This window comes from Phaenicophaeus curvirostris, chromosome 3 (assembly GCF_032191515.1).
Source record: "Phaenicophaeus curvirostris isolate KB17595 chromosome 3, BPBGC_Pcur_1.0, whole genome shotgun sequence".
NCBI lineage: Eukaryota > Metazoa > Chordata > Aves > Cuculiformes > Cuculidae > Phaenicophaeus > Phaenicophaeus curvirostris.
The window spans coordinates 7,199,746-7,226,672 of NC_091394.1; the positions used below are offsets into that span (position 1 = coordinate 7,199,746).

Sequence of the window (26,927 nt, forward strand, 5' to 3'; positions counted from 1 at the left end):
TTCTCCAGCATTTGAACTTGAAAATTAATGGTTGCATCTTAAAAATGCAATTCTTTCTGAATAAGGTACTATACTTGGAGTGTTATTGTTCATACCTGAACAGATTTTTTTTATTATTTTTATTTCCACTTATTGTTGTCGCTTTAGCATGTTTTCATTGTGGCATTCCTTGGTGAATAAGAGACTTGCCCAGCTCTTCTCCCAGGACATCGATGTCTGCTGCCAAGTCTGTATCTTAAAAAACAGCTTTACAGGCAAAGGCATCTCCCTGTTTGTGTGTCCTTTATAGAACATCATTCTTGCATTAATTGCCCCTCCGCAGCTGGCCTCATGGCTGATCTTGAATGGTTACAAGAAGAAATGTTGTTGGGGCTGAGAAAGCTCTGACTTGTTTGTGTCCAGATTTGGCAGTGAAAAATTAGAACAGGACTAGCACTAGCTTTAGCTCATCAGTTTGGTTTTGTTCAGTTTTGTAAGCTGTTTGGTGATTTCTGTTTGAATGAGGTGACTTTTTCTCGGTATTCTGTAGTAAAAAGTGAAGGCATTTGTTTTCACTAATTATAAATATTTTTCTGTTTTCAAATGAATTGTGTTTGTGTTAAATGTTTCCACATAGGCTTCAATAAATGGAGTGCCTGCGATAGATCATTTTGAAATAGGACACCTTTCTGCTGAATTCTTCAGAACTCTTCTATCAGGTGTATGACACGTCCTTAATCTGATGCTCACGCTTGTCATTTGAATCAATAGTATACTGGATAGGATGTCTTCAGCATGCAAGGCTGTTGCTATAGAAAGTGTTTGAAAAATAAATTCAGATCTTGCAGCAAACTCCAGGAGCACTAATTTTTCATTTGTCTCTCTTTTTGTCTGTAAGCAGTTGCTTAAATTGTTGATTGAAGAGAATTAGATGAATCACACTCAAGTCAGTATGGATATATATAAACTATGTAAGAAAATTCTGTTGTTTCCTGGAAAGAAACAGCTAATGTCAGCATTTCATAAAGTGCAAAATTAGTTTACCTTACCTATTAATTTTTTTAATCTCTTTTTAGACCAGCTTGAAATCTTTTTTGTGATTTTTTTTTGTTAATGAAGAATAAGGAATTAATGAAGAATGCTACCGATTTGTATTGATAAGGGATAATTTCTACTGAGATATTCAGTGATTTGTGTTATGAGTATTATCTGTGTATGTTGAGCCTTCTGATAGTAACATTTAAACATAGATATATGTATATACATAGGACATGTTTTTTCAGTGTTCTGTTAGTATGATGTAGTTTTGGGAAGACTTTAGAAAACACTGAGCTTGTATTGTTATTTTAGCTGCCTATAGTCTGAACAAAGAGAAATAAATCCAGTACTTTTATTACTGCTAGGATTTAGTTTGAGCAGCTTATTAAGGCTTTGGCTTATTTACCAGTGCTATAAGGTTCCGATGTCATTTTAAATCTCAGACATCTCTGTAGTGTCTATAGAGCTCTGAAGTATTGCAGTATAAAAAAGGAGCCTCAAGTATCTCAATAATTATTTAATTAAGTGTAAATCTACCTTTATTGCAGGTTATTTTCATTATGGGTTGTCTGTCTGCTTCTGTGATAGTTCTGGAGATTTCACTGTGCCTGGACAGTTTCTCGTAAGGTAGAATTTGGTATGTAGTTCTGTAATTTTTTCACACAGTGGATTATTACAGGACTTAAAATGTTTGAAAAATATTTAAATAAATTAAAAGACATGGATTTATTTTCAGATAAAACAGCAGCTAAAAACATATGGTCTGAAGTGTGTATATATGTAAAGTTTCCACTTTGTAAGCAATGTTGCTCTAGGAGTCTGCAAGGACATCACTGGCACAAGCCCCTAGAAGGCTGCAATTAAGAAATACAAGGCAGTATTGACACTGTACTGATCAGAGCAATACTGAGTAGCAATGGCAATTAGTTTGCTTCCAGAATGAAACAGTATTGCAGGGAGTTAGGATAAAAGTGAGGACTTTGGCTGGATGTCTGTCATTCAGGCTTGTTTTTCAGGTAGAATTCTGTCATAGACAATACTGTTCTCTATCACATTTTTTTATTAGATTTTTAAATAGAAATCTGGATGTAGCATAGAAACATAGCTAGAAGAATGGAAATTCATGAGGTCTTTCTAAATATTGGTTTTTCCTCTTAAAGTATAAGCTTACACAATTTAAACGTTTCTATGTCTAAGCAGATTATGGAGGATTTTTTTTTTATCTTACTAAAATGCTTTTGAGCAACCACCCTAATTTGTCTTATGCTTCCAGAAGAGAGGCAGAATGCTTAGCAGGTATTAGGTAACTAATGTATAACTAAGCAATAAGAGACTTGAACATCTGCAAAACATCGGTTATGTGAGGTATACAGATAATTGCTAAAAATAGAAAGAACATTATAAATGTGGATGTAAATCAAAACATTTCTAGGATTAAGGAAAAAAGAAGTGAATATATGATAATGCTATTTAAAAAAATAAATACGTATATTTCAGAGTTATATTTCCTTAGCTTTTTAACACTACTCTTAGTGCAAGACTGTTCAACCTAAAGCCAATAATATGAAGAAGATTAAAGTGGTAAATGTTTTCTAGTGCTTATATTTTTGGGGAGGAGGAGGTCAATACTTGATGCAAAGTCTTTCAAATCACAATATTTTTTGAAGTACGATTATTTTTGAAAACCTAGTCTTTAGTTATGAAGAGGTGGGCAGTGATCCTGTAAACATGGATGATGTGTCTCAGATTTTCTCGTAAATCCCCAGAGACTGTGTGTTGTGGGCACTTCTGCATGAACCACTTCAAAAGAACAGTATGGGAAAACAAGTTCAGTAACATAAGAGACCAACTGGAAACGAGAATGCTAATTGCATTTTCATCCTTGAAATGTTTTTTTACATGAAAGCTGCTAATTTCTATAGGTAGGCCACAAAATTTAGAGTTGAAGAGCCAAAAACACTATACAGAAACAACACATACAGACCGTGGGTAAGTGAGGTCAAAGGCTGTAAGATACAAACACCTATTTTCCTTCAACTTGTGCTGGGAAACAGTTTTACCTTGGCTTTTACAGCACTGGTCAGTTGCCTTCTCTATTGTGTTCTTTGACTGCGTGCCAGTTGATAGTTCTGTCTATTCCTATGGAAACCAAGATAGTGAAGCCAATCGTGCAAGAAGCTTTAGGAAGAAATGCTCTAAATTCAGACACCGCCTTGCTTTCAGTCAAAACGTTGATAGTCAGAACTGGCCTCAAGTCATACTGATGTTCTTGGCTGATGTATTGCCTGAGATGCTTTGCCAGACAGATGAACACGTTCCACTTGGAAACTCATAAATAAGGTTTCTATTCAACTGTCTGAGAGGGTCTCTCCAGTTAAGTGTTTTACTTTGAGTCTAGGATACTGCTAACAAAGTTGCTAAAAGAGTACTTTGTGAGATTAACCTGATGTCAAAATCGGTGATGTTTTTGCCATGGTCGACTTGAAAGGATTAGCAAAATGTAACATATTTAAATGTGCCAGTGGTTTGCTAGACAGAAGACATGGCATCCTCCTTGTCCCTGCAGAGGTAACAGAAACCCGAAAGAATTTTTTTCAAAGCTGTAGTTCAGCGGATGACTATTAAGAGTTATATCTAAAACAATAATCCTAAAGATTTTCTTTACTTACTTTTGGTTTTCAGTTACATTTTTAATCAAGGAGATAACTGCTTAGTTTTGCTTAAATTAAAACTACCTAAACACTTTGAAATCAAATTTTCTTTAATTAAACAGGTCCACCTGTGGCTGAAATTGTTACAAAGGTAGAAGAAATACTGGTTTAACTCCCTATAATTAATAAAATATGTTATATTTTACCTGTCCATTCGGAGATGGGTTGTTTCCATTCACTCTGCAGCAGCTTTACAGAAGATGCGTGAATAAGTCAAGTCTTCTATCATCTGCCAGCTTATCAGGGAGTGTAGAGAACTAGAAGGAGTAGTTTCTCTACTACCTCTGCTGACTTTGTTTATAGTGTAGTTAGTATAGACTACCACGGTGAGTAGACAGTATGCAGAAAAAATGAGTTAAGAATTAGTGCCTTCAGTGCCTAGTTCTTGCTGAGTGTACCAACCATATGTCCCAAAGGTTGAGAGGAGTATTTGAAAGGATTCAGAGTGTCCTTATAACTGTTAGATTTAATAAAAACAATTCAGTATATTTGTTCTGTAAGACTTCACAATCAGATTGATGAATATGATAACCTTACTTAAATTTGTGAAATAATTTGATTTATTCACCCTCTCTTTTGCTGTTGTTTCATTCAATGGTGACAATATTTTTGCCCCTGCTCTGTTTTAATGAAGAATGTTTAATCCAAGTGCTTAGATTTATGGATAAAATAGGATTTACTTCCCTATTCATGGTTTACATATCAAAATCATATTTAATGTGGCAGAGATGGGGAAAGAAATATTGGGAACCTGTCTGTGATTCTAGTTTTGTGTATTCTTGATATTGCATTTGAAATTTCAAATATATTAGAATGTATTAACATTTAAACATATTCAAAATTTTATATGAAACTTTGTCGTGAGCTTATTTGCTCAAATAAGAATGCTCTGTTTGTTGATCATGTATGGCAATATAGAATGTGATAACTAGAGTGACAGCCTGCTATTTTTTGATGGTGACTTTACTCATTTTAACTAGAGATTGAAGTTCTAAGTAGCTATATTGATTTTATTGTATTTATTTTCGGAAATTGTTAACAAAATTAGTAATATTCAAGGAGTGTAAGAACAGTGCAATCATATACATTTAAAGAGTAGCTCTTACTGGTCTCATAGCTGTTGTAAATGGGCAATATTAATGCAGTTTCAATGTGTTAGAAATCAAGAAGTTTCATGCACAGATAATTTTTTTCAAAACACAAATGTTGTTAATTTATAAATGTAAATAATTCTTATTTGCCATTTGATTAATATCTGTACTTGCTAACCTCTATTTTAATAACTTTTCTTCTGAAGAAGCCTTGTGAGATTTCTGGTAGTTAGTTTATATGATAAGCATATCAAAATGCTCCTTTTGATGTATGGATTTCATTTCCTTTTGGAACAGTATTCTGTTCCTATATATATGAAATCAGAAGTATGGTAGTCAGAACTTCTGTTTTGTAAGTGCTTAGTTTGCTCCCTGAAAAGCTACTAAAACTGGAAGGTGTTGGTGACAGAAAGTCCTTTGTATGCCCCATGTAATTTTAAGTTGTTTCTGAAGTTCGGAGAACATGCTTCTTCTTAAAGGGACACTAATAGATGTACCAATCTCTAAATAAACCACATGCACACCCCCTTTTCTTCCCGAAGTTATTTAAATTCTTGAGTTTTGAAAAATTTATGATCAATTTGATCTGTGGGATGAAGCATCAGCAGCTACATGCTGGAAAGAGAGAGAGTGGTAATGTAATGTTTGTGTATAGAGTAAGATCATCTTCTGTAAGATTCAGTAGGTCAAAGACAGTAGTTTCTACTCTGTGAACGTTAACAGGTTAAATTCAGCTGTCTTTTTGTTTTAAAGGGAAAGTTCATGAATATGTTTATCTTTTAAAGGCTTAGCAAGCAATTCAGGAGTTCAGTTTTTTCCACGTTCACCGTTTCTTGAAAGCATCTGACGGTAAAGACCTGTTCTCAACTTTAGCAACAGCTGTTTTCAGCTTTGGCTACAGCATCTGTGCTAACCAGTTGGCAAAGCCTGCGAATGTGGTGCAAAGTGGCTGCTATGTTCTGCTTGGGTTTTAAGCTCAACTTTAGGGCCCTGGGACGGCTACTGAGGGAATCTGGGGCCAAAGTGGTGTTTTCCTCCCTCCTTCCAGTTGCAGGTGGAGCCATTGTAAGGGTCAGATGGGTCCAGTTTGTTAATACATGGCTCTGTGGCTAGTGTCACCACGACAACGCCGGGTTATTTGAGAAGAGGAGGCTGAGGGGAGACCTCATTGCTCTCTGCGACTACCTGAAAGGAGGTTATGGAGAAGAGGGTGCTGGCCTCTTCTCCCAAGTGACAGGGGACAGGACAAGAGGAAAAGGCCTCAAGCTCCACCAGGGGAGGTTTAGGCTGAACATTAGGAACAAATTTTTCACAGAAAGGGTCATTGGGCACTGGCAGAGGCTGCCCAGGGAGGTGGTTGAGTCACCTTCCCTGGAGGTCTTGAAGGCACAGGTGGATGAGGTGCTGAGGGACATGGTTTAGTATTTGATAGGAATGGTTGGACTTGATGATCTGGTGGGTCTCTTCCAACCTGGTTGTCCTATGATTCTATGATTCTACACGGCACCAGGATTACAAGTATCAGATGGGAGCGACCTTTCTCAAAGTGGGAGATGGGTCTTTGACCAGGAGCTTGCAGGGCTTGTAGGTAGGGCTTTAAACTAGATGTGGAGGGGAAAGGGGATAATATCCCCCTGTGGAAGGACAGACAGTGGTTGGAAGGATGAGGTGCTGGTATGGGCCCTCCACCTGCTGTCCAGGGATGTGCTGCAGATGCCGTGACATGGCTGAAGTTCTGTGGAGATGAGTGGGAGGCTCTTGAGGTAGTAGGTGTCAGGGAGGAAACTTTTTCAAAGCACCTTATAGGTAGTAAAGGGTCCACTAAGAAGGCAAGCAGCCCAGCTGAGGCGCCTCTATACAAACACACGAAGCTTGGGCAACAAGCAGGAGGAGCTGGAAGCTACCATGCTACTAGAAAGCTACGACCTAGTTGCCATCACAGAAACTTGGTGGGACAAATCCCATGACTGGAGTGTGGCTATCGATGGCTACAGGCTGTTCAGAACGGACAAACTGAGTAGGAGGGCTGGAGGCATTGCCCGCTATCTCAGGAAAGGGATAGAATGTGAAGAGCAGTTATTGAAGAGGAGCCACGAACAGGCTGAAAGCTTGTGGGTCAAAATTAAAGACAGAAGAACCAATGAGAACCTTGTGGTTGATGTATACTACCGGCCACCTGATCAAGGAGAGCCAGCCGATTAAGCCTTCTTCCTCCAGCTACAGGAGGCTTCACGCTCGCAAGCTCTCATCCTACTTGGGGACTTCAACCACCCTGACATTTGCTGGAAAAGTAGCACGGCAAGCTGTAGGCAATGCAGGAGACACCTGGAGTGCATTGAAGATGCACGTAGGAAATCAGGCATGAAAGGGAAGAGGCCAGCGTGGCTGAGTTGAGACCTGCTGAACAAACTCAAGAACAAGAGGGAACTGCACAGGCAGTGCAAGCAGGGACAGGGAACCTGGGAAGAGTATAGGGACGCTGCCTAGTTGTATGGGGATGAGGTCAGGAAGGACAAGGCGCAGCTGGAGCTAAATTTGGCATGGGAAGTGAAGACCAACAAGAAGGGCTTCTACAGGTACATCAGTCAGAAGAGGAAGGTTAAAGAGAATGTAACCCAGTGATGGTTGGGAATGGTGACCTGGTAGTGGTTCGTGTCCCTGCCCATGGCAGGAGGTTTGGAACTAGATGATATTTAGTGTCTCTTCCAACCCAAAGATTTCAATGTCTCACGTTGTTAATATTTTACCTCAGTGAGTATCTTCAGTGCTCAATACAATTTATTGTTTGTCAAAGGATAGGTTTAAACTGAGTTTAGAAACTTATATGTCATTATTAAAAAAGATAGGCAAGTCTGTGTTTCAGACATGAGCATAAATCTTAACTCCTACTTCTAAGACTTCCTGAGATTAAAAGGTTTAATATCTAATCTGGCTATTAAAATATTACAGACTCAAAGAGTCATGGAATGGTTTTGGCTAGAAGGTACCTTAAAGATCATCCAGTTCCAGCCCTGCTGCCGTGGTCAGGGACACCTCCCACCAGCCCAGGCTGCCCAAGGCCCCATCCAACCTGGCCTTGAACACCTCCAGGGATGGAGCAGCCACAGCTTCCCTGGGCAACTTGTGCCAGTGCCTCACCACCCTCACAGTAAAAAATTTCTTTCTAATATCTAACCTAAATCTATTTCACATTTTTTTTATTATCTTAGAATAAGAACTAGTATATTTTGGGCAGAATGTGCTTCTCTAGAAAAAGGCATCGGTGTCCTGGAATGCTAAATTTCCCTGCACCTTTCTAACTTCCATTCTGCCCCAAACTGGGTCTAAACAAAAGGAACAATGTACACAAGTGAATACGTAGGTAGAAAAATATGATACAATTTGTTTTTCTGCTCTCAAGCTGTTGATGTGTATCCGGCTATACTTTATTAAAAATGATTTATGAGTTTAAAAAATGAAAATTAAAACATGAATAATATTTAAAGACAGTAAAAGTATAATCACTGCCCAAACTACAGTCGGTGTGTTATTAGAAAAGCAGACCTGATTCATCTTTGCAATTCATGCAACTGATAATTTGATATTATTCTGTTTGTGAAAGAGTAAAAGTGACTGAATTATATATTATATTCCTCTGAGGAGGAGTTATTGATTGCTAAATAGTCTCTCTTTTCACAAAAGAATACTGAAAATATTTGTAGTAAAACATCTGACATAAGTGCTGCTTAATTAATAATGAATATATTTCAAAAATCAAAATTTAATAAGCTAATAAATTATTAAACTGTGGTGGGATGTGTAATTATCGTCTCTCCGAAGTCCCCACTGTCATGGATGGTGGACTTACTGCTACTCCTTCTCTGTTGTCTTCTAACCCGTTCCTTTAAACAGGTCGATCTTCAAGCTTCTGCTTTTGTGGGGCTTCTCTTTTACCACTTGCCTGCCATCTTCAGTGCAGTTTCCAACCAAGCTTTGTTACTGAAGTTCTATCTGTCAGGGGCTGTGGTCAATGGTTAATGCCCGATTTTGATAAATCTCATTTTAACAGTACAGAAACAGCAAGGGTACTGGCTCAAAGGAGTTATAATCAATGCAATTTTTTTTTTCTTTTGGTAATTTAACATTGTAGAATTTGACGTATTCCACAACGTTTTCGAATACTCGTACATAATGTTTTAAATAGGAAGAGAAGCAGTTTAGAAAAATAGCCTATATGACCTCAGCTGCATGCAATAATTTAAAATCAGTTTCTAAGGGATAAACAAGTAAACATAAATAGAAAATTGGATAAAATGTGCACCACAGAGTCAGCAGAAGGTTCTTCAGGACTAACTAGATACTTTGCTAGATGGAAAATTTCAAGTTAAATGGGAAATTAGGACACAAAATGTAAGGGTATGGTAAATAATTTGATAATTAACTGAAAACAAATACAATTGAAATATGAACTGTAAGAACAGAAGTATATTAAAATTCCTCAACAATTGCACTTGAATCTAGTATTAGTCAATATTTTTCATTAACAGACTTAGCATCACAATGAGTACTTTTCCTAAGGATACTTCAGAGTATCACAAGATACAGTAACACAAGATTAGGCATTACTGTCAGTCAAATGTAGGGTTTATCCTTTGTTACTGAGATTAAAAGACTAATGCTTGTTTAGGTCCTAAAACCTGCATTCTTCTTTCATGGGTAGAAAGAATGAAGTGTGTGGGTGGGTGTCTTAAAAAAAAACAAAAAACAAAACCTAAAAAAAACCAACCCAAAACTGAGATAAATGGGGGAAAAAAAACCCATCCAAAACACCATAATTGCACTTAAAAGAAACCTCTAGGAATTTTTAGGAAAGTGTTAGATGTCTTTACTCCTTATGGTGCCGGAGGATCTGATTTATTAACCTAGAGGGTAAATTTTAACTTTCAGGTCCAATTTGTGGTTTTTCTGTAAAAAATTCTGAGGCTTTCTATTCTGCTGGAAGTGCATGCCCTGACTGCGTCTTCAGTGCTTCTGACTGTCAGCAATGAAGAATCCTTAAAAGCCACCTCCTTTGTAAGGATTCCTTTTAAACTGTTTAATGTTCTTTTGGTCTGTCTGTTCCCAATACTGGGAAAGCAGGTATGTAATTTTGAATTAGAGGCAAAGTAGCATCTTCACGGTTTAACGGCTTGGCATTCTTCTAAATGACCCCTGCTGTGTTTACTAGGAGGTTATAAAGAGATGCTGGGCTGCCTTCGTCCTAGTTCTCTAGCAACACTTACAGTCAAATAAATCTTCACAAGCCTATTGTAGGTGTTCCAAAAACCAAGTGTAGCTTTGCTGTGACAGTAGTCAAGCTCACGTGCACTGCATTATAAATTATTACAAATTAATCTTTCCAGTCATGTTAAATATTTCACATGTGTTAGAATTGTGCTTTTTGAAAATGTGGTCTCAGCAATGAATAGGGAAATAAGCAATTTTGTTATATGTATTGGTCACTTTTAAGCCACTGATGACAAGGTAATGGTAGCCTATCTATGGAAGTGCTTTTGATGCTTGGAGGGGTACACATATTATTCTGACTCTTAGCCTTATCTTGTACAGCTCAGTTTCTCCCTTTAGAAAATGTTATTATATTTCATAGAATCATAGAATAATTTGGGACCTTAACTATCATCTAGTTCCAACCCCCCTGCCACGGGCAGGGACACATCCCACTAGACCACTAGATATTTATCTACCTATCTCGTATGTTTTTAAAATCCAAAGATGAAAAATACAACCTCAGAGGTGGATCCACACCAGAGGTTAGGAGAAGTGGTTAGGCAGAGCATAGAAGCACATGGTTATATAATGACCAATGTAACTCACCAAGAAATAGTAGGACAAGAAGGGAAATAAACATTCACAGAACTCTTGTTGCACATCAGCAGAATGTTTCTGGAATCCAGGTGAACTCTTTAAAGCAAGCCTGTATGTCTCTGGAACACTTAAAAGTTTACAATGCGAAATACTTGTCATTTATCATTATGTGTCCAGGAGAATTTTATTTGAGATTCTGCAAAATCTTCCGGATTGTTGGTGCATAATAAATGTCAATCTGGACTACATTGAAACTGAGATGCTGCTATTCATTTAGGTTGTAGATGAAATAGCTCTATTTCTCCCTTCCCTTTATCCTTCCCATTTCTTCTTAGAAACATATCTGGTACGAGATAGGGGGGATTGATTTACTCAGACTTTAGCCATATAAAATGGAAGTAATATAAGTAGAAAGAGCATTAGCAGATTAAGAGGATTGGTTCCTGTGCTATTAATATGTGTACCTGTCTGCTGGCTTTTGGTGTTACCTGTAGTTTGGAAAAGTGTTTGGACACTTATCTGCTTACGGAGTATCCAGGAGACACCTGTGATGAAACTTAGTTTACGTAATATATGCATGCTTGGTATTAAGATGATAATGACTTTTCCATTTCAGATGGTGTTTTATTTTACCTAAAAACATTCAGTAATCCTGGTTTTTATGTTTATGTATTATATATGATAGTACTTAAAATGTCCCTGTTGCTGTTACAGACTTCAACTTCCAGTTTGCAGAAAGAAAATTGTATATGTTTTACAGGAACTCAGTTTCTTTTCAATTCTGAATAGAAGAATCAAATTTTAACCAGCTACAAGAGTAGGAAGTCAGATGTTCCTAGTAGGTATTCACTGCAGTTATTGTTCCTCTTTTATCTCCTGATAGCTGAGCGGTGATCCCAACTGCCGTTGCTGGCAGTGCCAGGCTTCTACCAAACGTGGCAGAGCACTGTACGTGACCTCTCTGCTAGTAAGTCAAGCTGTGTGGCTCTCAGAGGGGACATGCCTGGTATCTCACTCTTAAAGAGAGAATATCCTGTCACCTGTTAAGGAGGTTAACGATCTTGTATGCTAAGGCATTTCTGAGAGAATTTTGCTTACATGAAGAACAAAACCTTTCCCAAGAAAGATTAGCTACAGCAATTTGTTGTTAGCTCTGTGATAGTCTAAGAGTCGGGCTTTAGCTATCTGTCTTGGAGGGTATTAAATTATCTACGTATATTGAAAAGGTAAATTTAAAAAGTCCATTAACAACTCTGAATCTTTCTTATACTGCCGGATATCATGTGGTGCACAAAGATGTCTACCAACACCTCTTTTTCCTTTTTGGGTTCTGGAATATTTGCATAGCTGCATTTTTATGATATTGTTTCTGATGTTAGGTTGGTCTGTTGTGCTACCCGTTACCAGAGAGGCAGCTAGTAGAAGTGGGTAATATTATTTTGACTTTCCCAACAGTAATATGAAAATATCATCACTCTAAATGTTGCAGTACAATTGAACTATTTTGAACAGTGGACCAGCAAGAACCTGTGTCTGCCAATTAGTTTGGTGGAAGACTGAAACCTGGCCCAGAAGGGCTTTAGATATTCAAGTGGCTTTGCAGTGATACTGTAATCCCTCCCTTGTCCTGTAACGTATGCCCGTGTCAGTCACATACTAGATCTCCTGTTCTCCTTTAGTTTGCTAGGGAAGAAGAGGACTGCCACTGATCCAAGGAAAAGAAAAAGAAATGTTCTTTCCTAACCTTCCCACTGCTGAATGAAATGGTTCAACTCGATGATCTAAGAGGTCTTTTCCAACCTAGTGATTCTATGATTCTATGAAAGTACCACGGGCTGAGTCCTGAGAAAGTGATTGAGACAGAGGCACCGTGCGACCAGGTGACAGAGCAGGATTGTGCCAGGCTGCATGGAGTAGCATGTTGGGAAGTCTGAGGTTTATGTTTTTAATGCATTGGTAATACAACCATCATTAATTTCAGTATCGATCTACAGTTAAAATCATAGCAACCACTATTATCAACACAGAGCTTGTTTTTTCTTCAGTCTTTCGCTTAAGTTATCAAATGGGGTGGGCTGACCTCGGATGGTTGCCAGAGGGCTGCCCAGCTGCTCTCTCTCACCCTCCTTCCTCCTCAGCTGGTCAGGGAGAGAAAATAAGTTGAAAAGTTGCTTTAGATGGATGACAAAATAAACACGTTATCTCGTTTCTCTGACTGCTTAGCACTTAAGCTAAGGGTCCAGAACTTTCTTCAAATTCATTACATGATGAATTTGCCGTGATTGCTTATTGAACTGTCTGCCAAAAAATGTGTTATACTCTATTGAAGTTAGTATATTTGGCTGAAATTTTGGAATGGCAGAAGTATTTCTTCTGATCATGTTGAAGCTACTTGTCAGCTGTTCTCTGCATACAGAGTTTAGGTTTTTTGGCTAAAAATAATTTTAATAGAATATAAAGGAATTTTAAGAATCATCATTGTAGCAGTGAAGTTTGGCTACGAAGAACCAAGTTTTCTGTATCTGTGTTTAATCCTGTTTGCTCATAGTTTTTTCACAGTATAAGAGAATCATTTCAAAGACACTGTCAATGTTGAGAGACCATGGACAGACCCAAAGCACTTCATGCTGTCCACGAATCTTTAGACGAATCAAGTGCATTTTCTGTGAGTAAAAACTAGCAAGCTTAAAGAGTTGCTACACACAAGAATTTTATAAAAATGAAGGAATTCTGCTAGCAACTGCTTTCTAGATTAAGCATACCTTCCCCCCCCTCCACTTATTATGACCTAAATTAAATCTACCTTCAAGACATATTGATACATTGCTTATTTACAAACTTAAGCAGTAATCAATTGAAGGTGGGGAATTTTTCAGTTGTCATTAATATGAATGGTATTATTTTCTAACAAGTGAAAGGAATATAGCAACATTGATGATGTTACTGGAGAAAAGAACAACAGTCAGGAGTAAAAGCATGAATAACATCATTACAAATAATTAAAGTACAGGTGCCTTCTCTGGTGGTGTTTTTAAAAAAGTCTTAAATCATTTGGAAGAAACATAATCTTTTGTGTTTCGGAATGAGGGGGTTTATTCATTCCTAAGGAGGATTCATTTCCTAAGGAGAGGGATTTGTTGGCGGCTAAGCATGCAACAGAATAATATAGAAGTAGCTGGTGGAAAAATGTGTAATAGGAAAAATAAAATACAGTATAGGGAAAGGCATTCTAATAATAAAAATACATGTTTCCTTAGTTTTATGTATTGTTTTAACTTTGACTTTTCAGCTGAATTCATTCAAAAAGCACAATATGCTTGTAAATCTTCCAATAAGTATCCATCAACAAGAGAAAATCAATTTTTTTTTCTTTCATCTGTATGCATGCACATTGAGCAGGAAATACTGAAAACAAACTAAATGCATTATCCTCTGTGATGCAGCAAAGCGGCTATATTTCTTCTAAGACATATTCTCTCAAGTTATTTAATGTTATCCTCCCCTGGTCTAATTCCCAACCGTATCATGATACATTGCGATTTTTTACTTTTTTTTTCTTTTTTTAAAATAAATTTTGTGAATTCTTCTTATGCTTACCTGTAAAATATAATGGCAATAGTGCAAAATTTTCCTAAATTTATCATGGATTCATTTTGAGTGTGCTTTGTGTGGATTAGTAGCTGTGCAGACATTATGCTGTTCTGCCTCTGTACGTCAATGTATGCCTTGATGCATGTCTGTGTATTAAAGGGACAACATTCCAAGGTTATGCTTTTCCTGACACCCAGCAGAAGAAAGAGAATTAATCATCCACTACTTGCTGTGAATGCTGTTGAAGAGTACAGTAGCTGTGCTGTCTCTGGCAAGAGAAGCTTGCATTTTCAGGCAGGTTTGTTCTAAGGCTTTTGGCAGACTTTTCTTGTAGGCTTTCACTGAAGAGCAAGGACCAATGACAATAAACTGTAGAAGCAGGAGGAGGTTATTTTATCTGAGCTTATTCGTGATTTGCTTGCCCTGTTTTGTATTTTAAAATAAGATAGTGTAGCAGGGAAAAAAATATCACATTTATATATTTTAGGCATGCTTGGTGATATCCATTCTGCCCACATAAAGCTCAGCTCTTCCATTTTTTTAGACAAAGAGTAACATATATAAAATCTACTCTTCCAATGTTTGCGGCTGCTATTAAAAAGGAAACTGTGGGTACCTCTGGAATCCATTGGCCCATCTCCACCCTACCATTCTGCTGACAAAGGGATTAAATAGTTCTGAGGCTTATAATATAGAAAAGTGCCCCCATTCCTTAGCACTGCTTGTGTTTGTCTGCATGGTTACCTTTTTTCATTGTTTCTCCAAAGACAGCCTAAAGGGCTAAAGGATTTGTAAAAGAATTGTAGCAGAATGCAATATGTTAATTTGCAGGTAGTTCCATAAGCAGAAGAACCCAAAGACATGACTTCTACTAATTTGAGTATCAATTTTCCTGTCTAATAAAGCTTCATCAAATGCTTCAGCTTTTCTCTGAGTGGGGAGAATTAGAGCAAATTTTCTTCTCTTCTGAGCTCTCTGTTTTTGTTATATTTGTGGGTAATTTATGCTTCTACTTAAACTGTCAAAATGTGAAATTGGCAAAAATAATATTTTGGGAAACACTGGGAGACAGCACACTCCTTTCACATTATGAAAGGTTAAAAGTTAAAGTTGACAAGAATAAGGATGTTAGAAATATGATCACCCAAGCTACATCGAGATGTTTTGCTTCAATGAGTTATTGCTGCAGCTGTTACTGGTCCTCATACAGTGTTCGATTTGGGGTCACTCAGTACAAGAAAGACATAGAGCTGCTAGAGCACATCCAGACAAGGGCAACAAAGCTGGTGAAGGGTCTGGACCACAAGTCTTATGAGGAGCAGCTGAGCAAACTGGGGTTGTTTAGTCTAAGGAAGGCGAGGCTGAAGGGAAACCATGTCACTCCCTACACCTACCTGAAAAGAGGTTGTAGTGAGGTGAGGGTTGGTCTCTTCTCCCAAGTAACAAGTGGCAGGATGAGAAGAAATTGCTGCAAGTTGGTCAAGGGGAGGTTTAGATTGGATATTAGGAGATATTACTTTGCCAAAAGGGTTGTCAGACATTAAAACAGGCTGTCTAAGGAAGTGGTTGAGTCACCATCCCTGGTGGTATTTAAGATGTGCAGATGTGGCACTTGGGGATATGGTTTAGTGGTGGACTTGGCAGTTGGTTTATGGTTGGACACGATGATCTTAAAGGTCTTTTCCAACCTAAGTTACTCTGTGATTCTGTGTGAAACTTAACTGTGGAATGTGCTTTGAAAAGCCCAGTAGAGTTTGTATTGAAATGAAATGGAAGCATCAACATGTCATATGTAGCTTCTCTGTTACATGAAAAATAAGCTGCAAGCAAGGGGCAGTAACAAGTCAAGGCTGGCTGTCCATTGAGTTACTACAGCTTCTTCATGACTGCATGATTTCATCTTTGATTTTTGCCTGGATTCTTCAGTGCTTTTAGAAATAAAACAGAATTATTTTCTTTGGAATCCACTCTCAGTTATTAGTCACATGAGCATTTCTGCATTATTTCTTCTGAAAACCTAGTAAGTCCAGAGTGTTATGTATTTTAAATGTGTTACAAAGCTAACTGTCCCACCTATTTATCATGCATACAAGAACAAAACTCATATATTGTTCCCAATTTAAAAATGTAAGAAACAATCCATGTATTTCTTACTGAGTCAGATGAGTGTATTTTATCTCTCTGAATAATTCCCTGTTATTTTTCTTACTTTCATTTTGAAAATTGTAATCTTTCTTCACATTTAGATTTATTCCTCACCTGATAACTATCTGCCTTGCTGAAACCGGCACATAAAGGTCTTTTTTCAGTTTTTACATGATGTTTATTAAGGTCAAACTGTCAGGAAACTCTGAAAATATTGCAGAATTTTAGGCATTACTGAGCATTGTCTTACACACTCCACTAGTGGCAGAAATGTATCTAATACCACGTAGCAAAGCAGACTTAAAAAAATCAAGAGTGAATGTTTGGGTTTTTTACCAAAAAAATCATTAGATTTTGCACTGTTTTGGTGTGGGTTTTTTAGGCGCTGTAATACAACAGTAGGTATATCTAAACAGTATTATCATTTGGTTTGAATACATTTCTGATATTTTTCTTTACCCAGGGAAATTACCGCTTCATGAAACTTCTACTTGCTCGTAGAGGCAACTGGATGCAGAAGGACTTAGAGGAGATGACACCATTGCACTTAACCACACGTCACAAAAGCCCAAAATGTTTAGCTTTGTTGCTAAAACATATGGCACCTGGAGAAGTGGATACCCAGGACAAAAACAAGGTAAAAATGCTGCTTATTTCATGACAGCACTTGTAAGCTTTAGAAGTTGGTGTTACATCAAACAATTTCAGTCATAACAAGCTGCTTCTGAGTCGTGAAAATAGTGGCCATCACTGGTAATATAATGATCACCTTTAGAAATACTAATATTTTCCTGATGATAATGGTGTAATGATTCATTGCACTGAGTTCATTGACATTCTTTTTGAGAATACATAGAACAATAGAGGATTCAAAACCCAGTCTTCCTGTAACATTTTGATCATTTTTAGAATCTGGAAAGTCAAGTCACGCTCTACCACATCAATAAAATTACCAGCCTGCTTCAAGAAGGATGCTGACTTCTAAGAGCCTCAGGAAATAATATCCTTATGTTTGTTAAAAAGGACTGTTTTTACAATGAGCAGCCGGAAGAGATAACAGATCTTAGATGGCACTTGGTACAGTTCTCAAAACGACTGACTTACTGTTAGTCTTCATATGGAGAGGTACTGCCTGTCCACAGGAACTCATTTTAAAAGAAGGAATAGTTTTTTAGCATATAGTAAACTGTATTTTTTGAGGTGCCCAGGTTGGTGTGGTCCTGAAGTTTGAGTGCTTAGCAATGTTTGATTTAAAACTGATGTGAACCAGTTTCCATCATTAGCATTAATGGTGGGGTGTGAAAGGCATAAAGCTTTCACACAGTCCTGCCAGACATTCTAGCTAAAAGATTTCTAGTGTTTCCACGTACATTTTTAACAAAACAGATTAATCCCTCTTGTTGGCAAGCTTGATGCGTATTCTGTTTGGGAGGTGATCTCATTGCCTTTAGTAAACAGATTTCTAGTAATTATTGCGGGCCTGTTGATCTGGGAATATCTGGTTTAATTTTCACGTGCTTGAGCAGCTTGTGCATCCTGAAATCTGAAAGAGCTTTTTTTCAAAGAACCTAGAGATATAAATGTTCCCTAAGCCAAAGCTTTTCTGCAAGGATATAGTAGATAGCAAAAGGAAGACCAAAAACCAATTATGGAACTACCATTGGCAAGGTAGGCACAGTATTGAATACAACTGGAACCATTGCTGACAATGGATGCTTTTTAAGCATTGAGCAGTGAGGTCTGTCTCTCACAATTTTTAAGTGATCTTGGAAGTGGTGCAAAAACTCTTCCCGCCAGCCACTAATCTACCCCTGATTCAAATGTGAGTACCTTGATCAAGTGTGTTTGGAACTAATAACCAATGTACCAGCTTGGCAAGGCTGATCTTAGTGGAAATCACCATTCTGTATCTCATGTAGTGGTTTTTCATTCTACTACAAGTGGACGCAGTAGGAGACTGGAGTTTTGGGTGATGTAACTGCTTAATCCCCGAGATCCCTATCTGATTTTATCATCTGGGAAACAGGATAAGACAGCTGCAAGCCTGGTTTCCAACAAATGAATTTTCTGTCCTCTTTGGACAATGCAGTTGAACCAGCTTGTGCCCTAGCAATCAGATATTTGCCTTCCAGGATGTTCTAACATGTATCATAGGAACCTTGGCTATAATTGCAGCAGTCATTCTGGAGAGGTCATGCTGACTTGCTGAGCTTGTTAATTAATTAACAAAGGTGTTTGGAGACCATCCAAACCTTTTAGGAACCTTGCCTGTTGTTTAGCAGATTTCCAAGGCGGTATTAAAGCATTGCTAGGTTTCCCCAAAAATGTAGTCACTTTTATCCTATTTTGTGTCCTGAGTAGTCACAGTAGCAAAGATGGAATTCAGTTTTTTGAAAGGTGGTCTCAGGGACAGAATCCAATGCATTTGACCTTGTTAGGCACATAGCTTATTTATTTCCCTTACTGCAACTGTGCACATCGAGATTGTCAAATGTAATTACTGAATGTGCGAGAGAACAACTGTCTTTTACATCTACTTCCATGTATGCAACTGACTGAAAAGCAGGTTGTAGGTGACAGAAGCCAGTAACCCAGGACTACGCTGGCCTCCTGGTAATCAACAGTTGTTGCTTTTACTGCACCTGTCGGTTTCTAGGAATGCTGGTCACCTCTGCTTAAGAAATGACATTTGTTAACTTATTACAAATTTCTACTGCTAGAAGTTTTTTTTAATTCACATCCTGACAGACTGTGATGGTTTGAACATGCTTTATGGTGCTAGGCTGTATGTTGAATGTGGTGTCAGTTATCAGACCTTTTCTTGCAGCACCCCCAGTTATGTCTTAGAATGAGCTTTTTCAGTGAACTTCCAAGCTTTTTTTTTGTCTAAAAATGGTTGTGCTATTGTTATTACATTACTATGGTACTAAACTAACAACTTAAAGCAACAAACACAAAAAATTAGCCCCTTTTTGCCTTCCTCCTTTATGGAGATATTGAGGATACAGTAGGGAACTCATACGTTCTGTCTCACCATTCAGGGATGTTTATTCAGGTTATCATAGGCTTATAAACAAACATTCCAAAGCAGTTATTTCTCAGTATTCAAATCAAAATGTCCTGTAATATTTTGCAGTGGTGAGGGAGGAGGAGAAATGGGAGCTAAAATTTGTTTGGTACCCCACAACCGTCTGCTCCTTGGCAGTTAAGAGAGATATGTCTGATAAATAAAATATTGGTTAGTCTACCGATATTTTGCTGTTTAAAAAAAACCCTACGTTGTTTTGCTTATGTAATTATGAACATTGATAATGCCTGTAAAAAGCCAGAAGTCAGAAATTGGCAGTAAGGGCGTGGTCTTTTGATGTTTATTGAACTGCAATGGGTCAGTGGGCATTAGATTCAGGAATATTCAAACTTAGAATTCTGAATGCTTAAGGACAGTGCAGGAAGTCAAAACCTTTGCTCAAGATGGATCCAATTCCAGTGGCAGTATGAAGTGCCATCTTCCTCTAGTGGAGAGTAATTTTATATACTTCTCCATCAATTTGTGTTATTCAAAGATTTACAAATTTAAGAGGACCCAAACTAATGACTGTAGTCGTTCTGTACTGCAGCCCTGGTGCTGAGGCCTGCTTTAAATGATCATTCCAACTTGGACATGGTTGCATAAACACCAAGCTCAGATATTCTCTCCGGGTCTGAAATTGCTGCACTCGGTGGCATTGCCCTGTTGACCGGCTATGTAGCATGGACACTATTCTCCTGCCACAGTCCAATCTTCATACAAAGAAACTGATCTCCTAACAGAAATACTTATTTTGCAAGCATAAGGGCTTCTCAGTGTGGGTGTCATGTAACAAAGCATAGCTTAGACCTAATTCAGACCTCAGTAGCAAAGATACATGAGTACCTACTCTTACTTAGGTAGTTGGGCCCCTTGTTCATTTTTGTTTAAGCCTGTTTTCCACTAGTTTTGAGTTGTCCTTCACCCATGTACTCCATTTTTGGTCAGGCCTCTTTATTGAAATGTAACTAAAGATTGCTCATTTACCCATTGTTTAAAGCTAGTTTTGCCTGTAGTCATAGAATCATAGAATCACTAGGTTGGAAAAGACCCACTGGATCATCAAGTCCAACCATCGTCCCTCTGCTTGGCTCAGCACTGGTGGCACCACGAATGGAATGCTGTGTCTACTGGGTTCTCTAGTACAGCAAGGGTGTAAACATACTGGTGTGAGTCCACAAAAATGATTAACAGATTAGAGCATCTGACATCAGCAAGAGACTGAGAGACCTGTGAACGTTTAGCCTGAAGAAGGGACAGTTCATGGTGTGATTTTACCAATGTGTATAAATACATGATCGAAGGCAGCAAAGAAGATGGAGCCAGACCCTTCTGAATGGTCTCCAGTGAACAGACAAGACAAAATGAGTACAAGTGGAAGTGAAATAAATTCTGTTTAAACCTGAGAAAATGGGGTTTTTTTTATTGTGAGGGAGGTCAAACACTGAAACAGGTTGTTCAGAAAGGTTGTGTAGACTCTGTCTGTGGAGGTAACTAAAAATATGACTGGACAGTGTCCTGATCAGCCTTTTCTAGCTGACCCTGCTTTGAGCGAAGGACTTGGACTAGATAATTTATTTCTTTCTGTGAAAATCTAGTTTAATCAGGTTTTAACCAACTTTAATTTTCATCTTATATTCACTTTTTAACATGTTTGTAAAACCTGTGAATGTTGTGTTCCAGCAAACTGCATTGCATTGGAGTGCCTACTACAATAACCCAGAGCATGTGAAACTTCTCATAAAACATGATTCAAATATTGGAATCCCTGATATTGAAGGAAAAATCCCACTTCACTGGGCGGCTAACAACAAGGACCCTAGTGCAATTCACACAGTGAAATGTATTCTGGTAAGAAAATCCATTATATAAATAACCCTTTCTGTATTTATCACTTTACTCTGATAGAAATATTTACTCTCACAGAAACATTCTTGAAATTTTTTATTTTAGACCACTGGCTCTTGAAAATGAAATAATTTGCTTTTCCTGATATCCAGAATTTTGTAAGAAATCATCTTAAATATTTTTTCTCTCTTGAAAGGGGTTTCTTCAGAGTTCTCTGGGTGAATATTTTTGCACTAACTCGTGGACTATATATATATATATTTGATGTATGCAACTATTGATTTAGGAGGTAAGGGGGGGAGGAAGCAGTTGCAAGTTCTCCCAGTTAAAATAGCCAGTCATTTCAGTTGCCTCTTGCACACCAATTTCTCTGTTGTGTCTTTTTTCTTCTTTATTTGAAAGTTTATTTCTAGTTAACTGTGCAGAAATCAGCCCATGATCAGTTTATTGAGAGACTTTCCAAATATTTTTGTGTACAGGTTTAATAACTTTCCCTGACAGCATATTTTCTCTTTTCAGTAATTCTGTTTTATTGTCTACACTGACAGTTACAATGAGTTCAATGAAATCACATGTTCAGCTTGATTTTTTTAATCTTGATTTTTATTCTATGAAAATCTGTGAACTTCAGTAACGTGGAAAGATATAAAAGTCTCAACTGAATTCTTCTTTCATATTGCAACATCTCTGTATCTTTGTCTTTCAAAAGTCTTTCAGAACTAGACATATGTTGATTGTAAGCTAACTACAGTGATTTAGATGTCTGTCTGATGAGCTTGCAATTTGAGAACTTAGGTGTGCAATATGAGAATTTGCTTTGCTTTTCTCCAAATCACATCGATAATCTTATATCTACTGATACTTTTTTACTATAAAAATAGTTGAGAAGTTTCCAGCATTAAATTAATGTGATTTTATTTCTCTATTAATTCTGTTTATTCAAGATATTTGTAATTTTGCTCAGTTGTGAAACAATTCATCAGAAACAAAATTTTGTCACAAAGTTTTAATTCATATATACCATCTACTTTTCTGCCACAGTAGAGAATAAATTTGCTGAAAAGTAGGAAAGGATTGCTGTATTCAAATGCAGACCTTGTCAAACATTAGATAGTCAAGGTAAATGGATTTAGAAACTGTGATGGGTTGGCCCCAGCCAACAGCCTAACCCCTGCATAGCCAGTCGCTCATTCCCCTCTTGAGAAACTGGGAGAACAGAAGGGAAGTGAGAAGACTCGTGAATGAGGATAATGGCAGTTCAGCATAGAAAGCAAATCTGTGTGCAAAAAAAGGAATTTATTCACTACTTCCCATCAGCAGGCAGATGTTAGCCACTCCCAGAAACTGGAAAAAGCTTCAGTACACATACTTGTTGCTTGGAAAGACAAACAGTGTAGCCATGAGCATCCCACCTGCCTCCTCCTTTCCCTGAGCTCTTTTTGCTGAGCATAATGTTATACAATATGGAACACTGCTTCAGTCAGTTCGGGTTGGCTGTCCCAGCTGTGTCCCCCTCCCAGTCTCTTGTCCAGTCTCTTTCACATCCAGGTTAACTTTACAGTTTTTCTCATTCTTTCTGTATGGTATTTCTAACGTTCATACCCAGCCCACTCACTGGTGGGAGCAGGGCAGGGCATGAAAAATAGAAATGCTTGGTGCTTCGCAAGCACTGTTCAGTAACAGCCAAAACATGCATCTGTTATCAACAGTTTTAATCACAAATGCAAAGCCCAGCACCATACCTGCTGCTGCCAGGAAAATTAACTCCATCCCAGCCTCATGCACTACAAAAGGTCAAAAATACCTGCTTCCTTGCTGAAAGTGTTCTCAAAGGTTCTCTTTAATTAATACAGAGTCACGATCATGTCCATGTTCTTTTTTTAACTCTGACAGTTAGAAAAGTGTATTCTTGATTCCATTTGGGCTTTTTCACGCATCAACTAAATTGTTTGTATTCCAAGTAGTTATACCTATATAAGCTTGTTGATGGAGTAAGATAGTAACAAGTTTAAATTAAAAAGTAGTTTGACCTACAGAATATGCTGTAAAAGTTGTTGATACAGAAACTTTGTTACCAGGTAATCAATCTGTTGATTTAATCTGTTGTTGAGTATAAATACCTTTTTCTGGTGATAGTGGTACCCCTGAGTTTAATCCTTCAGTAAGATCTTGTGTCCCCTCCACACCAAAATGTTTTTCTTACTTGCCTTGTTAGATCTCTACCTAGCAGAGCTCACATTCTTCCCCTCATTTCTGAGCTGCTTTTTGCTACATTACTCAGTTCCAGATCTGTTGCCCAAGCATCAGCTTTGACTCTCATTCCTCTCTAGGTCTTGACATCCAGGTTAAATTTATAGTTTTTCACATTCTTTCTGTATGATATTTCTAACGTACATACTCATACACTTAAAACTTCAGTCATCTTTTGTCTTAGTTTACATAATTGCATTTCAAAGTTCATGAGAATATTGCCTTGTAGTGATGGCAGTGCCAACTGTGTCACTGTTGTATCTCCATTTTTTTTTAAGTACATCCAAGACAAACTATTTGTCTTTACTTTCCTGATCGAGTGCTATAAGCTGTAAGCTATGTGCTGTTGCTCAGATAGCAGTGAGATATTGATATCCCCTGCTGGTCAATCGTGCATTGGCAGACTGCGTTGCCCTCTGGCTAAGTTATGAAAAACTACATGCTCTTGTTGCTCTCTTCTTATCTTTAACACACTGGAAGAATACCCCAAAAAATTATTCTTCTTTAGCATCCTACTCAGAATTCTCCAGTGCTGCTTTACAAAAGCTTGGCCAAAGTTAAACGGCTGGTTTTATTGATACTGCAGTCTGTGATACTGAAAAATACTGTCTTGTTTTTCCACACTCTGTCATCTGGATGTGTCCATTTGTTGTCTCCAGTTTATAAAGGTGGAGTCTCCATCCCAGGAGGTGTTCAAAAAATATGTGGACCTGGCATTTTGGGATGGCTGGTGGTTGGACTGGATGATCTTGGAGTTCTTTTCCAGCCTTAATGATTCTACAACTCTAAATTCATAACATTAAGAATCATTGTTCTGTTTGATGTTTCTATAGTACTTAGACCACTGGGATTGTCAGAATAAATAATAATGTAAAGAACTCAACTGAATGCTGAGGAAGTACATTGGGTTTTCAGAGGTGACAGTTATGCAGAAATTGGTTATATCTAATATTGAAATCCATGAAATACAGCAAAAATGGAACTCGTGATATATTTAGAAAGTAAATGTGTAAAGCAGAAAAGAACTCTAACGTGGAGATCCTCTCATGGTCAACTTCCTTTTCCACCTTTCCAGATTCAGCAGTGTTTACGTGAAAAACATTGGGAAGATTTAAGGAGAAAAGAACAGAATCAGGTTCTATTAATATGATGCAAGCAACTGCTTAGTACTCTCTGTCTATTTTGTATCTCTTCTCTTTATTTATTCTTCATGGTAAGAGACATGACAGTTGTTTATACAACACTTTTCCATTATTGCTTACAATTACATCGTTCTAATTGCTGGAGAAAAATGTGTAGCTTGAGTTTCTTGTGTGTATTGTGCTTAAAATATTAATATAGTATGACAGTTTAATTATAGCTGGTTTTACACCAAACCCACTTAAACCCAAAAGAAATTATACTGTTTAATGTAGGCAGAAAGAGGCCTAGAAAATTTTAGTTCGTGGCCAAAAATTTCAAAACAGTAGTTTCAGACTAGAATATACATAGTGGCTTTATCATTGCAAGATTCTTTACCATTTTGCAAAAGTGACACTTTTGTTTATGAGGATTTGTTCTGGGGAACATCAGTGACTTTTAGGCAGGAGTGTTAGGAGTCATTTATTTAATACGTTCTTGTGCTATTAGAAGGCTTGAAAATTAGCTTTTCAGATTAAATCAATAAACTATAGGGAAAGTGAAGAAGTATTTGTTTTCTTATTTGTCCATTTTGTTCAATCAGGTTTTCCTCTGCTGGAGTTAGTATTTTAGTAATAACTTCTGTTCATATAATTGTTCATTTTAGTCATTTAGTCATCGTAAGATCACTTCTGAATTTTTGTGGTAGGCTCGATACTCCCCCTGCTGAGCTCTTTGAATAGACAGAAAGGAAGCATATTGTCCATTAGCTTTCACTTGAGACTTATGAAAGCTAGAGAAGAACGTAAAACTTCACTTTTCACTGTAATGGCTCAGATAAATGCTTCTGAATGTTTATTAAACAAAGTCTTAACTCATGCTTTGATTATTGTGGTTTGTGTAACAATGTTAACTTTGTATTTCTTATTTAAGTGATTTGCATATATCTTTTTTATATTTTTAATAAATTATCTGTTATTGTACTAGCGGCTAGATACAGTAATGAACTACAGTATGTTTCAAGTATGTTTCTTTAGCAAAACATGGCTAACACTACTGATATCTAAGACTGATGCAATTTTTGTGTGAGGTGGGCCACTTAATCAGCATTCACATACTATGTGAGAAGCATGTGCATGTTTAGCTTTAGAGGACTTATTTTAATCAAATATTAGGAGGTTTAAGTTGATGCTTTTAGAAAGTAAGGCAGGGAGAAGCAAAGAATCAGGGCATTGCAGAGTTGAGGTTACTATTAATTTAGGTAGATTGCACTTAGGAAATATGGTTAAATGTCATAGAATCATAGAATGGTTTGGGCTGGCAGGGACCTTAAATCTCTCTAGTTTGAGCCCCAGTGCCGTGGGCAGGGCCTCCTTTCACTAGATCAGGCTGCTCAAATCCCCATCCAACCTGGCCTTGAACACCTCCAGGGATGGGGCTTCCGTTACTTCTTTGGGCAACCTGTGCCAGTGCCTCACCAGACTCACAGGAAAAAATTTCTTCCTAATGTCTAATCTAAATCTCCCCTCTTTCAACATCTGCTCTAATGCTGGAAGTTAAAAATCTCAGGACGGTATTCCTGTTTTCTTCTGCATAGGGTTCTCATGACTTTAGTGAATTGTTCTGAATTGCTGGAGACAGAACAGCGGACTTACTCTCTATAGTTTATTTAAGCTCTTGTTTTGACATTCTGCTTCTGCTGTAGATGTTGAGTGTCCTGCATCCTGAGTTTATGTTGTTTATTGTTTAACATTTCCTTCTGAAATACCTTTTTTTAAGGAAAGTGAAATTTAAAGTTAGTGTTTCATGGGCCTTTATGATATTTGCCGTTTGGAGATCTCTGCAGTGCTGTGTTGATTTGTTCATATTCTGATCTTTTGCCTAAGAAAGTAAGTCATGAAGAGAAATCTGTCTAGAAAAAAGGTGATGACAGGAATTTATTATAATATGAAACTATACAGCTAGGGGCCTTATATTAAAGTAATTTAGATGTTTTTAATAAAAAGTGGTGAAAAGTTGAGTTATACCTATTAATGTTAGGTGATCAAATGACTAATCATGATACTTTAAAAGATCTTTTTATTCAGAATTAAGCCCATTACAAGTAGATGCATTCATTAGAAGTGCTCTCTAATTTAATTCTGTCAGCTAGAGACCTTGACACCTCCTTTATAAATACTCTGATAGTCGTGTGGTTTTAAAATGCTAGAAGCCTATTATAATGAAAGCTGTAAGAGTTACTTG

The 26,927-nt window shown here is 37.5% G+C and overlaps 1 protein-coding gene across 2 annotated transcripts in view; it reads left to right on the forward strand.

Annotated features, from left to right (window-relative positions):
• The window catches only part of INVS (inversin), an 86,641-nt gene that overhangs the window by 21,240 nt on the left and 38,474 nt on the right, over nucleotides 1–26,927 (forward strand). For both annotated transcript variants that reach the window (XM_069853320.1, XM_069853321.1), the window contains 2 exons: nucleotides 16,863–17,036; nucleotides 21,150–21,317. In XM_069853320.1, the coding sequence (XP_069709421.1) occupies nucleotides 16,863–17,036; nucleotides 21,150–21,317 (342 nt within the window). The remainder of the gene's footprint in view (nucleotides 1–16,862; nucleotides 17,037–21,149; nucleotides 21,318–26,927) is intronic.